Genomic DNA, 14,134 nt, shown 5'->3' with positions numbered 1-14,134 from the left:
CCTTCCTTCAGGCAGGGATGTGTTTGGATTGGCCTCTGAGCCTTGGGAAAGTAGAGTATTTTGCAGATCCTGTGACCATGGTGCTGAATTTACCTTATGTTTTTTCTCTTTCATTGTTTCCCTCTGATGTGGCTGCGGTGTTGACCACCCTCGGTATCTCTGCCGTCTGAAATTTTTCTTTCCTCATTAAGGAAACCTCCCAAGGTAGCTCTGACGTGGAATTGGGCATGTGTACTAGCTTGGTGTGCAGAAATGTAGGGTCTTTAATTCATAGCACTGACCCACGTATAACAGCCTAGAGTGGCGGTGCACGCCTGTAATCCTAGCAGCTCAGGAGGCAGAGGCAGGAGGATCTCAAGTTCGAGGCCAACCTCAGCAACTTAAATACACTACTTAAATCCTCTCAATAAAATACAAAAAGGGGTGCGGATGTGGCTCAGTGGATAAGTGCCCCTGAGTTCAATCCTCATTAGCAAAACAAACAACAACAACAACAACAACAACAACAAATCCACATATACATCTGTCCCTCTTAGCAAGAAAAAATTGCATTCTAATTTAAAACTAAAGCCATGAACAGACAATTCGTGTTGATAACAGCATTGGGCTAGGATGCCTCTCTATAGAGCTCTTTCCCACTTGGTTTCCTTCTCAGCAGGAGCGCCCTGGTCATCTGCAGGTCTCTCAGGTTCGGTTTTGTTGATGATGGTGGGAGGGTCAGCAAGATGGAACAGCACTTGCCAGTTTGCAGGGTGAGTGAGTGAGGGGGGCCCCAGAAGCAGAAGGACAGAAACAGCGTCTCAGAATTGAGAGCGTGTTCACTGTGGTGTTGATGGGGCAGCCTTTCTTTTTCTGTGCCCTGCTAAGAATAGCTAACATCTCAGAGGGACCAGCCTCTGTGTGACTGAAGGTTGCTTTTGTTGCCTGGTAGCATTCTGTTGCATATCAGGACACTTAGCACCAAAAATAAACCGTGTGACCAGCCCCCAGCCAACGATGCTGATGAGGGCCACAGTTCCTGAGACGAGATTAGGACAGGCTATTCTAGCACATACTGAGTGGTCGGAGTCTCAGGGTGCTGGGTGAGGGCAGTGGGACCCAGACAGGCAAGGCCTACTTTCCCCTTGGGGTTTTGAAGGACAAGCCAGTTTAGCTCTTGGATGATGGAAATCCACTAAAATGCTGTTTCATGCTTTGTACTTACCGAAGGCAACTTTAGGAGTATTATCTTTTGCACTAAGAGTTTCAACTCCACCTCATAAGGCATGCCTTGGACAAATGCTACGCGATGCTTTAAGAAAGAGAGATATATGTAGTCATAGGAGCGTGCATCATGGCAGCCATGCCAGCCACGTCTGGGGATCAATACAAATCCTCCCTTGAGTTGATAGGAATATTATCCTTAAAATTTGCAACCTAGAAAATATCTCTGCTGCTGAGAGGTGCCTGTCCCTTCAGTAGCCTTCCTTCGCTAACTATAGGTTTCCAGAAGTTGTAGAACATACCATGGGGCTCGTGATATATTAACATCTTTCCCCACAGCGGGGGGAAAAAGGCAGTGAAATACGGAACAATTTCACCTATGGCTGCTTTCAGTGAAGGAAAGCACTGCAATTGAAAAGAGGCACAAAAATGTTTTTGCAAAATCACTCTTGCTTCACACACAGAAGTGTACTGGTAACTTTGTAACCTGTGGTTGGTGACCTCCATTTTGCCAAGTGTTGAGAGTTCCTAAAAAGTGTTACAAAGTTTTCAAGATGAAATTAATGTTCAGTTGTTATGTTAATTTAGCTTTTAAATATTTAATATCTATACAAATATATATATATATAAAGTACATATGATACACATGCACTATAAGGCACATCTGGAAAGAATAAAGATCATTTTGAATTCAAACATGGTATAACAGAATAACATTTAAAATGACAGTTTCTTTACCCATTCATCTGTTGAAGGGCATCGAGGTTGGTTCCACAATCTAGCGATTGTGAATTGAGGTGCTATAAACATTGATGTGACTGTGTTACTGTAGTATGCTAATTTTAAGTCCTTTGGGTATAAACTGAGGAGTTTATTATTCAGGAGTATATTATTCAGCCATAAAGAAGAATGATATTATGGCATTTGCAGATAAATGTATGGAATTAGAGAATATCATGCTAAGTAAAATAAGTCAATCCCAAAAAACCAAAGGCCAAATATTTTCCCTGATAAGTGGATGATGATATATAATGGGGGTGAGGGGGTGGGGGTAAGAGAAGAATAGAGGAACTTTAGATTATGTAGAGGGAAATGAGAGAGGGAGGGGGGTATGAGAGATGGTGGAATGAGACAGAATCCTCACCCTATGTACATGTATGATTACATGAATGGTGTGAAGCTACATTGTGCACAACCATGGAAATGAAAAGATGTACCCCATTTGTGTACTATGAAGCAAAAAAATTCAGTCTGCAAAAATAAATAAATAAATGATTTAAGAAAATGACACAGGATTCTGCAAACAAACAGGAAAAGCAAAGATCCTTTAACGATGCTTATGTAAGAGTGGAATTTTAGCTGGTGGTGGGGGTGCACGCCTGAGAAGGCTGCAGGCCAGAGCATCACCTGAACCCAGACTTTGGGGCCAGCCTGGGCTACACCACAGAGACCCCCAACTCAAAAAAGTGTTTTTATTTATTTAAAACAATGTGATTTTGGCATGAATCATCAGAAACATCAGAACAGACAGGATGATTTGATTTAACAAATAGTCTTTCCAGGCAGAGACAACTGCTGTGCAGCTCAGACCCAGTCCTATTCTTCTAATGGGGGCAGGGGGATGCTGGAATACATGCCAAGGATAATACAAATCAATTGCATGAATGGGGGGGGTGCTAGGGAATACATGCCAAGGATGATACAGAATCAATTGTATCAGTCGGGGAGGAACTAGGGAATACATGCCAAAGATAATACAATATCAATTGTATTAAAAACCACAGAGCCAAAATATGTGTGAAATTCACAGGATGAAAGTTCCTAATCTGACTTTTGTAGTCAGAAATGACAAATTAGGAGTCAGGTATGCTCAGGTAATCCCAGCAGTTTGGGAGGTCGAAGCAGGAGGACCTCAAGCTTGAGACCAACCTCAGCAACTTATCGAGGCCCTGAACAACTTAGCAAGACCCCATCTCAAAATAAAAATAAAAGGGATGGAGATGTGTCTCAATGGGTAAACACCCCTGGGTTTAATTCTCAGTACAAAAGAAATAATAATAATAATAATAATAATAATAATAATAATAATAATAATAATAATAATAAAAGAAAAAAGCAATGGCAGGTTAGGTAATCAGTGTTACCTCTCCCACCAAGGACTGTTGCAAGTGGAAAAATTATTTTAAAAACCTGCGCTTAATGTGGCACTGGAGATTTTCTAAATTTCGTGAAGAATTACTAGATGAAGTTCTAAAAAGGAAGCAAAAATTTAGGTGAACATGGTATTTTGGGATGTGCCTTTCAAAGGAATAAAAAATTTCTAGCCACAGCAGTGTTGCCAACAGTTAGTGGGACCCAGGGGGACAGAAGTGTTAGAGGCCATGTCCTGCCAGAGGTGGAGTCCTTGGTAATCTCCTTGTTCTTTGGGTTGCAACATGGATTGAGATTCAGACGTGGGTTATGAAGGTGAAACAAAAGTAAATCAGCCCTCAGGTGGATTGCTGTGGCGGTTAGGTTATTTGTGTGATCCAGGAAATCTCAAGCTCTAAAATTGGATCAAAGTTCATCTAAATTTTCACTTCCCTTTAGAACTTTATCTAGTAATTCTTTACTACCAGGATGCAGGTGCCCATAAGTACCTGGCAGAAGCAAATATAATCCCAAATTTTTAAGGATTCCACGAACATTTTTAAAAGTACAATGTCTGGGGCTGAGGGTTTTGCTCAGTTGCTAGAGCTTTTGCATGGCATGTGTGAGACCCTGGGTTCATTCCCCGGGACCAAAAAAAAAGAGAAAGAAAGAAAGAAAAGACAGAGGACAATATCCAGCACATAACCAAAGGTAAAGAAGATGTATGACAAAATAATGTGGCATAAACAAGAACTAGCAGAAAAAATGAAAAGTAAAAATAGACCCACAAATGCTTCAGGTGTTCACATGACTAGACACAAACTTTAAAATAAATATATTATCTAAGTAGATAAAACATTAGATTGAAGAATGTTCAAGAGAACTGGAAGTTAAAAAAAAAAATCTGGAAAACAACCCAATAGAAATTCTCAGTCTGAAAAAAAGCAAAACCAAATTTAAGAACTTAGTATTAGGTTTTAGCAGCAGAGTAGATCCAGCTGAAGAGAGAATTAAATAACTGGAAGGTAAGTTGGCAGAAAATATTAAAACAAATGGTGTTGGAACAGCTAGACATCCACATAAAAAGAAGTAAACACAAACCTTGCATTCCTCACAAATTTAACTCAAAATGGATCATAGATCTGAATATAAAATGCAAAATCTGTGACACTTCTAGAAGATAACAAGAGAAGATCTAGGTGACTGTGGGTCTGGAGATATCATTTAGACACAGTGCCAAAAGCATGACCCACAGGGGCAGAACTGGTAAGTGGAACTTAATTGAAAGAAAAAATTCTTCTGCCGAAGATGTTAAGAGAACAAAATGACAAGCTACAAACTAGAGAATATTTGTAAAACACACCTGATAAAGGACGTATCTCTGAAATATACAAAGAACTTTTAGAACTCAGCAATAAAAAAAAAACAAACTTGATTTTAAAAAGATCTGAATAGACATCTCACCAAAGAAGACATACAGATGGCACATAAACACATTGTATATTCAACATCATTTAGAGAATTACACATAAAGCAATGAGATGTCACTACATGCCTAATAAAATGATTTAAATCCAATAGTCCAACAGCATCAAAGCTAGAATATGGAGCATCAGAAATGCTGTCTGGTGAAAGTGACAACCTTCGTAAGTTCCTTACAAAGCTAGCCATATTCTTATCATACAGCCCAGCATCACTTGAGTTATTTACCCAAATGAGATGCGACATGTGTTTTCAAAATCCCACACGACAGCTTCACTCTTATTTTTTACAACCTGGAAGTAGCCAAACTGTCCTTCAGCAGGTGAATGAGTAAACCATGCGATGGAATATTACTCAGTGATAAAAGAAAATGAGCTCTCCATCTGTGAACACATAAAAGGACCTTAAATGCATGTTGCTAAGTGAAGGAAGCCAGTCCGAAAAGACCGTGCTCTGTATGAGTCCATCTGTATGGCATTCTGATAAGACAGAACTAATCATTCATTAAAAAGACCAGTGGGTCACCAACATTAGTACTCACAGCACGTGCGAGCTGCTCAATGATTGTTGAACAAATGACAGAAGAAAGAAAGGAAGGAAGGAAAAAAGGAGGTAAGTTGGCCACCTGGAGCAGAAGGACACCCACCAGCTTAGTAGAAAGAAGGTTCAAGTCCAGCAAAGTTATTAGTTTCCTCAGCAAAGGACAGAGCCACTTTGCCAGAGACCGAGCTGGAGAAAGCTCACTGGGCTGCATCCATCCTCCAGAGCACCCAGCTGCCTGACTTGCTTGTGCCCTGATGATCCTGTCAGTGTATATCACCCTGGCCTGACCTGGAAGGAGCAGATCTCACTACTGTCCAGATCTTCTATGGTTTTCCAAGGAATACTCGCACAATTCGTTTAAACAGTTGTTGAAATCGTGTCTAATCATGCGATGATGGCAAATAGAAACAATCACCCTGCGGTGATGTGCCCTTCGGCTGTGGTGGGTAAGGATTTGGCACAGTTAACCAAGAATCGTTCTAAGTGCTAATTAGGAGGAAGGGGAAGTTTTGTCAAGGAAGAAAGAAGTGAACTAGAAGATGTGCAAGCGGTTTGGACTCATCCCGCCGTGGCAGGGGTGAGAGGAGGGAGAGTGGTGTTGCTGGCAGGGCGTGGGGGCGCACACCTGCAATCCCAGCAGCTCCGGAGGGCTGCGGCAGGAGGATGGCGGGTTCAAAGCCGGCCTCAGCAACTTAGTGAGACCCTGGTCCCAAATAAAAAATTCAAAAAGAGTGGGGATGTGGCTCAGTGGTTAAGCACCCCTGGGTTCAATCCCCAGTACCAAAAAATAAAATGCTGCTGCTGCCGCCGTGGTTGACCATCCTTTCGCTTCTCTCCAAATCAGGATTCTTTGGTTCCTGAGATTTTTTTCCGTAAGTGTTGTCTTAGGGCAAGTAGAAGATGAATGCATTCTTCTGGCTGGCTTTTAAAAATTAGATTTTAAAAATTTTATATGGCTGGGGTGATATGCATGCCAAGACAAAAAGGGAAACGTATCCAGATGTGTGCTGGTATAGATGGTGTTTGCATGTCCTTGGATATTTCTCTTTGATAAGTGTTCCGTTTTGTAACGTTGTGCCCCTGTGTGGGGAAACGTCTTTCAGAGAGGCAGGGTGCGGGCCTCTTGACACCCTGACCAGCTGCGTGTCCTGCAGCATTTGAGGGAACAAGCTCTGCTTCCCTTAAGCAGCAGCAGCAAACGTGGAGAAGCCTGCTCCCTTCCTCTTCTGTGGTTAAAGACAATAAGAACCTTTGTCACATAATTGTCAGCGCTGATGTAGGTGTGTCTTTCCTGCTCCTCCTGACTGCAGTTGTGATCCAAGGTCCTGTCCCAGAGGCCCACAGAGATAGCGGGAAATAGCTTGTTAGCTTAGCCACCTTTGGATCAGCTTTGGGTTTTGGCAAGAGTGGCACAGAGGGCGTATAGGGTAAGTTAGGGGGTGAGGAGGAGGAGTTTGAGGGAAACGTAAACATCTGCAAGATTATTTTGTTTAGAATCATTTTTTACTCAATTTAATCATTTTAAACTCATGATTATTATATTTAATATCTTCTAGTTCAGTTATGATTTATTTGAATAATTCAATCTTGTGAATTCAATTCACACCCCCCCCCCCCATACTGGGGATTGAACCCAAGACCCTTTACCATTCAGCTGCACCTCTAGTCCTTTTTATTTTTTATTTTGAGACCGGGTCTTGTTAGTTGCCCTGTCTGGCCTTCAGCTCGTGATCCTCCTGCCTCAGCCTCCCCATCACCAGGACTACAGCATGCTCCCACGCCCAGGGATGTTTTCTTCTTTCTTTGATCTGGAAGTGAGGTTAGGACCTACTCACCTGGAGGTGTTTGATCCTGCTTTTATGTGTCTACTTCGTTGACAGAACAGAGAGCTGAAGAAATTGGCAACATAGCAAAATAAACTGTTATTTCTTAAAGGCCGTATCCTTTAAGGAGACATACCCATGGAACCAAACACCTGGCTTTACAAAGCTTGCTCAGAGAGCAAGGGAAGACTGGCCGGGCTCTGCCAGCGGAGGTGGTGGATTCAGTCTGGACTCAGTCGTGACTGCCCTCACTTTCTGTTGCCTCTTCTGATTTGCTGCTTGAATTTCTGACAACAAAGCTTCCGGTCTCCCAGGAAACAGATCCTGGACGTGCACCATTCAGTATGCATCCGTGTAGCATGTGGCTTTGGGGCGTGCGGTAGTGGCTGCTGAGAATTGAGATGTGTCGTGAGTGTAAAGCACACACAGGATTCCTAAAGCTTCCTACAGGGGAGAAAGAGCACTTTCGATAAATATTTTGGATGTAAAATGTTATTAAAATTATTTTGTCTCCTTTAACTTCCAACATGTATATGGGGACGTTTTGATTGACATATGTGGCTGGCATCATCTTCCCATTGTCCAGCTGCAGAGAGCCAGCCCAGGGCCGAGCTCACGCGTCTCATCAGCATCTGACCTTCCTCCCGACGCACTGTGGCCCTGGGTCGTCCTGTTGGCTCCTGCCGCTCTGTCTCTGCCCAGGAGTCTCACAGCCACGTGCATTCCATGGTAGTATGACCTTCCCAATCTGTGTTTCCCTCGGCATCATTTTTACTGATCCCTTCAAGATTCATTGACTCGGCAAACATTAAACAAGAACTTCTTGTGAGAGGTGTCGTGGAGTTCCTGGGGCTTGAGAGGCAGTTCGACTAGAAGTTTCTGCTCGCTAGAACTCAATGCAGTGAGGATGATCACACATTGTATTCTAAGGAGCAGAAGGCAGATTACAGTTGTCATCCCTGGGTACAACTTCAGTCCTCTGTGACTTCAGAGGAAGAAAGGATTCACAGAGGAGTTTCAGGAGGCCTTATAAGTGCAGGCGAGGTTTCCAAGGTCTGAATTTAGGATAGGAATCAGGATGTAGTAAGGAACAGAGACAACCTCAGTAATTGATGCGTCAGTAAGTAATGCATCGTGCACTCTGCTTGGTGTATGGGGCACGTGAAAGGAATAGTCATATTAAAAGCTGAGAGAGTAGGTACCTTATGGAGGATTTTGGAGCTAGACCTTCTGCTGGTGGGCTATGAAGATCATTTAGGAGTTTTGTGTAGAAAAGTTACATGATCATAAGTATGCATGCAAGAAATTCACCTAGCTGCAGGGTGCAGAATAAATTGGTGAATGGAAACAGGGTAGACAGCATTCTGGGGTCACCTTACAGTAGCTGCTTTGTGTTAGCCAGCTTATGCCAGGCAATGCATCAGGAACAACCTTAAGCATTCAGTGACTTGAGACAACAAAGGTTTATTCTCTGATGTCATATGTCATCTGGGATCAGCTGTGACTGCACCATGTAACTTTAGTCTGGGCTCCAATCTGAAGAACAACCGGTATCCAGGACTTGCTAATACTGTGATGGGGGAGGGGCAAGGCAGGGGACACCAGGTGGTAGCTGAAGGTAAAGCCATTGCTCAGACTGCCAGTCATCACTTTGTGGCTCATTGGCCAAAGCAAGTCATACAGCCAAACCGCTTATTAATAGGGTCAGGAATTATATTCCCCCCTACCTACTCTAGGTACTGCAAGTCACGTGGCAATAGGTGGGGCAGGTAATCCTCTACAGGATGGCAGCAAATCATTTGGAACAGTAATGTAATCTTCTATACTTTGTCCTAAATCACATTTCCAAAAATATCCCAAAGTTTCATTATTTTTTAAATACAAAAATACTCAGAAACACAGCACTGTATATACTGTTTCTAACTTTGATATTTCTCCGGACTCTACCTCTCTTCTGCTTTCCTTCTGCCTGACTTTGTTCGGAGCCAGATATCTTCCTCATAGCTTTATGCCTATGAATGCTTCTAGATGCAGCTCACAGATTATGGGTCCCAAAGGAAGAGATTTCCAGCTCCCTTGTCTCTCAGCCTTGATCCATCTCCCTGTTCAGAACAGCAAAAACCTCCTGGACCTGGGAGAGTCCTGGAATCATCCCCAGCAGAGTGACCTCTCTGACAGCCCCTTTTGATGTGAGCTGACTGAAAGTGAATGTTTGCAGCCCCTGAGCTGCCTCCTATAGGCTCCGGGGACCTGGGGCCTTGGGTCAGCCCAGCTTCCTCCTCTCTAGCTGGGTGTGCTGGACCTGGTCCTGCAGGGGCGATGGACCCATGAAGGGAGGTCTCAACTGCATGTCCTGAACTAGACGCAGATATCACTCATGGTAGGTGATGTCAGGGTGACTGAGTTTTATTCTTTTTTCTTTTGTATTGAGCATCAGTAACCATTTGTCAAAGATGGTGGGTAGGATGAGATAGTACTTTTGCAGACACTTGCAGCTTACGTTTTGGCTATTTGTTGAAGAAGGTATATTCTGTGTTTGAAAATATCCACATTACCTTTTGACTGTGCTGTTGGCAAAGTTCTTTGAGTGGCTAGATTTTTCAGAAGTAATCGGGGCACAAAAGAATGAGAAATGCCCCAGATTGTACATTTGCGACATCTCTCAGCTAAGAGAGGCAGGGCTGGGGAGATGCTCAGTGGGTAGAGTGCTTGCCTTGCATGCACAAGGTCCAGGGTTCAATCCCCAGCACCGCAAAAAAAAAAAAAAAAAAAAAAAAAGGATTAAAGGTTGAAGGCATATGGTATTTGAAAGAGTTGAAATTGAGTCAGTGCTTCAACTCAGTGCTGGTAAATTTATTCTTTAAATGAGGGCAAGCATGGATGGATGGGTTCTTTGAAAGGACTTCTCTCCACACTTTGAGGACTTTGAACCACACGCCAGAGTAGTAACTCACGCAGCACAGTTGCCTCCTACTGCGGGTGTGAATTCCCCAAGTTCAGGACAATGTCTTATTTCTCATGGATGTGCGACAGATGCTGCTGGCTCGCTTTGAATTTCTGCAGTGCTCTGCCATCTTCCGAGTCAGGCAGTGTTGACTCTGTAACCTAAGACATTGTTTGGCATGTAGATACAGACACATATGAAGGAAAGGACTAATCACATCGCAGAAAGACAGCAGTTCCTGGACAGCTATACCAACAGGAAGGTAGGTCTGTCGGTGGAGCCAACTAGTAGGAAGGGTGACGGCCCTGGAACTCCTTTGCGGCCCTTGTCAGACATGCTCAAACACAGGCCAGAGTCCCTGCAGGCTGAGTGACATTCATCCACAGCAGCGGGACAGAGAGACCCGTGATGGGCGGCCTTGCAGTGCTGGGCCTCCCAGGTGATTTCAGTTGGGCTTCTCCAGGTGAGTGAAGTGTAACTCTCTATTGTGAGGTGAGTCTTCACATTTCTGAAGTTAGAAAAAAGAGATGAGAATGAGACAATGAAACATGGCATTAAAAGGAAAATTTCGACAGGAAATGAAACATAGTGCTCTCATTGTCTTTTGGTATGATTCAATCCTCCTAACGTGGTGTGGTGACTTTGGAACAAATTTGAAACGTGGTCTTTCATGTTAGTGTGGTCTTGCACATCAACAGTTGGGAAGTGACCACAAAACAGGACATAGACTCACCAGTATTCCTACAACTGGAGAAAGGAGGGTTTGCAGAGAGAGATCTGCGCCAGAGCTTTCCCAGTAGAGAGCGGCGGAACAAGCAGTAAGAGGCAGCTGGGCCTGCGGCTGGGAACAGGGTGCCCCTTGTTCAGAGGGTGGATGGAGGCAGCGTAGAGGAGAGAGATGCTTCTTCACAGAGCAGGGCGAGGCCTCAGGGCAGACGCATCCCCCAGAGGAAGCCCCTTGGATTTTGGGTTCGGAAACTAGGAAGTAGCGTGTGTTGCATTGATATTTTTCACACAGAACCAAACAATCTGTAGCAACTCTTCTTTTTCTTTGCCATTTCACTTTTCTCTCTATAACCCAGCAAATACTGAGCACCTGTCCACTGTGTGCCGCACAGTCCCTGGCTCAGGAAACCTCCCAGCTGGGTGAGCATATGCAGCACTTAGGGTGGTGGTGCCTAAGGAGCACCTGCGGGTGGCATCTTGGAGAGGAGCCCACGGGTGGACAGTGTTAGTGCTGGTAGCAGTGCGGGCACACACTGAGCTGCCTTACGTGCCCAGGATTGTATTACGCATTTTGCTTACGTTCCCGTAACCCTCTCTTAATGTAGTGCGTGCACTTACTTGGGTAGAAAATTGTGTGTTGGGTGGTGCAGCCGTTGGCCACGATAGCACAAAGAAGGGGAGATTCTGGACAGCAAGAGTCAAGGAGGTGCCGGAGGAGGTGACATTTGGTAGGAATGAGGTGCATCTCGCTGGACAGGGAGGCGAGGTGGGTAGAAGAAGGGGATCGCAGAAGGAGGGCTCCTTTACAGTTCTCCACTTTCTTATTTTCTCCTTCAGCTTCTCACTGTGCTCAGTACACCTGGAGGACTCCGTGGTCAGTGGTGGGGCCCGGTGCAGGTGACTGACCAGCGACACACGTACAGATGAATGGAGGGCTTGTTCCTGCCTTTTGGGGAAAGCAGTGAGGTTCCCGTGAACACAAATGCTATCTACAGGGCCCCCAGTCTTGTCATTGCTATAGCAGAAATGGCCTCCCCGAGTCTGGCCAGGCACCTGAGGATTCGCGCTCACTGCTCTGGGCTGTTACTTGAAGCAGTGATTATTTATGCAAATACAGTTTCACAAGATTAATTCAGAGGTAACTCATCAGCAAGTTCCTCTAAGTTGTAAATTCTCAGAGTACTTTCGTTTGGCATAATAACGAAAGATTAGGAAAACCAAGACATTGTCCTCTAAGAACTAATAACCTAGCAGAACAAAGGGAATCTTATGTCCATGAGTGTATATCCACACATGTTTATGTACACACGAAATCTTGTCAGGCAGGTATGGAATTCAGAGTAATAAGCGGTAGTATCCTTGATAAAGTTCTCATAAGGGAGTGACATTTGAGATGACATTGAAAGTTTAATAAGAGAGCAGTTGACCTAGGGTGGGTTTGGGCTCACTGTAGCAATCTGATGTATGTATTATAAAGTGTTTCTTCACATAAAATGAAGCTGTGTCGACCTGAGTATTGGATGAACCACATTGTGCCTCAGAAGGAGATGTGGGAGGTGTTGAAATGACTTTCAAAACAACATGTGCAAGTTTCAGGAATAGTGATTTGCTGTTGTGTCTTCCTAGCTAGATTGTAAGCAACCAGAGGACAGAAAACATTCCTAACAACATCTCTGAGTTCCCTCTAAAACCTAAAACAGAGGAAGGTGGCCAGTGGGTGTTCGTAGCTTGCTTCCTAGAGGAAGCATTTTGCAGGTGGAAAGCACAGGAAAGCCCACAGCTAGAAAGGATTCTTGGAAGGACACAGAGCGGGTGCCATTGCAAGTGACTTCGAGGTTGGTTTTCAGGGATCAGAAAAACCATGATAGGTGCCATTCCTTGGAATGCCGATGCCTTCTGCTTCTCTAGGAAACGTAGAAGAAACTGCTTCCATATCTTTAAACTATAAATTGAATTTTGCTGAAACGCCATCAGAGGTAGCGCTTGGAGAGAGTGGAGTTTGACCCTGGCGTGTCCTGCTTGCAAGTGCCGGGGCTCGGGTACCACAGAGTGTGTGTCACTCGACACCTGGCTTATTAAATGCAGCTTTGTAATTTTACTAGATGTTCAGTGGTTCACAGAAATGCAAGGCTCACGTTGTTAAGAGGCGGCCGAAGGTGGAGCAGATGTACAGCAAGCTGCAGAGGATTAAACGCTGGCAGGAGTCTTCCGGGAGAGCTGAGCGGAAGCAGTGGGATTCTGAGAAGGTGGGGGTGGAATTTTGTTGAAAACAATGATGCAATGACTGTCAGACAGTAAGAAGGACTGGAGAACAGCTGTACCTCTGGCTCTTTTGTGAGTTGAAAAGGTGTGAAGGCCTTTACAGAAAGTATTCTTGCAATGTGGGTCAGCAGCAATGAATGATGAAATTTAGACTTGGTTTTCAGTTTGATTTTTTTTTTCTTAGTTGCATCCATTAAGAAATCCTCCATCTCTCACTTGCCAGTCAAGATGCTAGTGACTTTCTAATGAATAATTAAATAGATATTCAGGAATTCTAATGAAAGGGGATGTAGTCTTAAAATAACATATTTCTCTAATGTGGTGACTTAAATTTTTTTTTTTTTTTGTTTAAAGTGAACAAAAAAGGAATAACTCTTAAGAAACTGATTTTATGTCTTTTGAAATGTCAATGGATTTCGTATTAGAAAACCGAAACTACTGTAAGACCTGAGAAAATCATGTCTCCTTGTGTAACAGTTCATGTGTCATTCAATTCTAATTAAATTTTGGCCATGAAAAGAAGGATAATAGTTTGTGAATAATTTATTGTAGTACTGACAAGATTGCAAGGAAATGATCAGACTGTCTAAGACAAAGAAGTCTTTTAAAACATCTTTAAAATTGCCCTAGTATCAACCATAACAAATAATTTTTCTAGTGACAGTCAACTGTTGTAATTTGTGTGCAGAGTACAAACTGTAAATGATGGGGCATACTTGTTTATCCACCGGAACCAAGGCACGCTGGTGCCAGAGGGGACCCCAGTGCTAATCTGGTGACCGAATCCATGTTTGACCTTCGAAGGAACCCAGATCCCCCAAAACTTATGTCTGAAAGTAGTGAAACCCCTAAAGTGCGCCCCACTTCTTGAACTTGGGCTTATTTATAGGTTCTCACATCCATTCCGTGCTCTTTTGTGCATGGTGAGTTGAAACAATGTATATGGCAACTGTGCTGGACAGGACCAAGCCAGGCACTGTGAGGCACACGGGTCCTCAAGTAGCTCGTCTTTAGACTGGGA

The 14,134-nt window shown here is 43.7% G+C and overlaps 1 protein-coding gene across 1 annotated transcript in view; it reads left to right on the top strand.

The window, feature by feature from the left end:
* The window catches only part of KIF13A (kinesin family member 13A), a 183,814-nt gene that overhangs the window by 67,993 nt on the left and 101,687 nt on the right, over positions 1–14,134 (top strand). The window contains 1 exon segment of the mRNA XM_079147086.1: positions 192–204. Within this exon segment, the coding sequence (XP_079003212.1) occupies positions 192–204 (13 nt within the window).

The sequence above is a fragment of the Sciurus vulgaris genome (assembly GCF_902686455.1).
Source record: "Sciurus vulgaris genome assembly, chromosome: 7".
NCBI lineage: Eukaryota > Metazoa > Chordata > Mammalia > Rodentia > Sciuridae > Sciurus > Sciurus vulgaris.
Note: the sequence above shows the minus strand (reverse complement) of the source record. Positions and strands in the feature narration are given on the sequence as shown.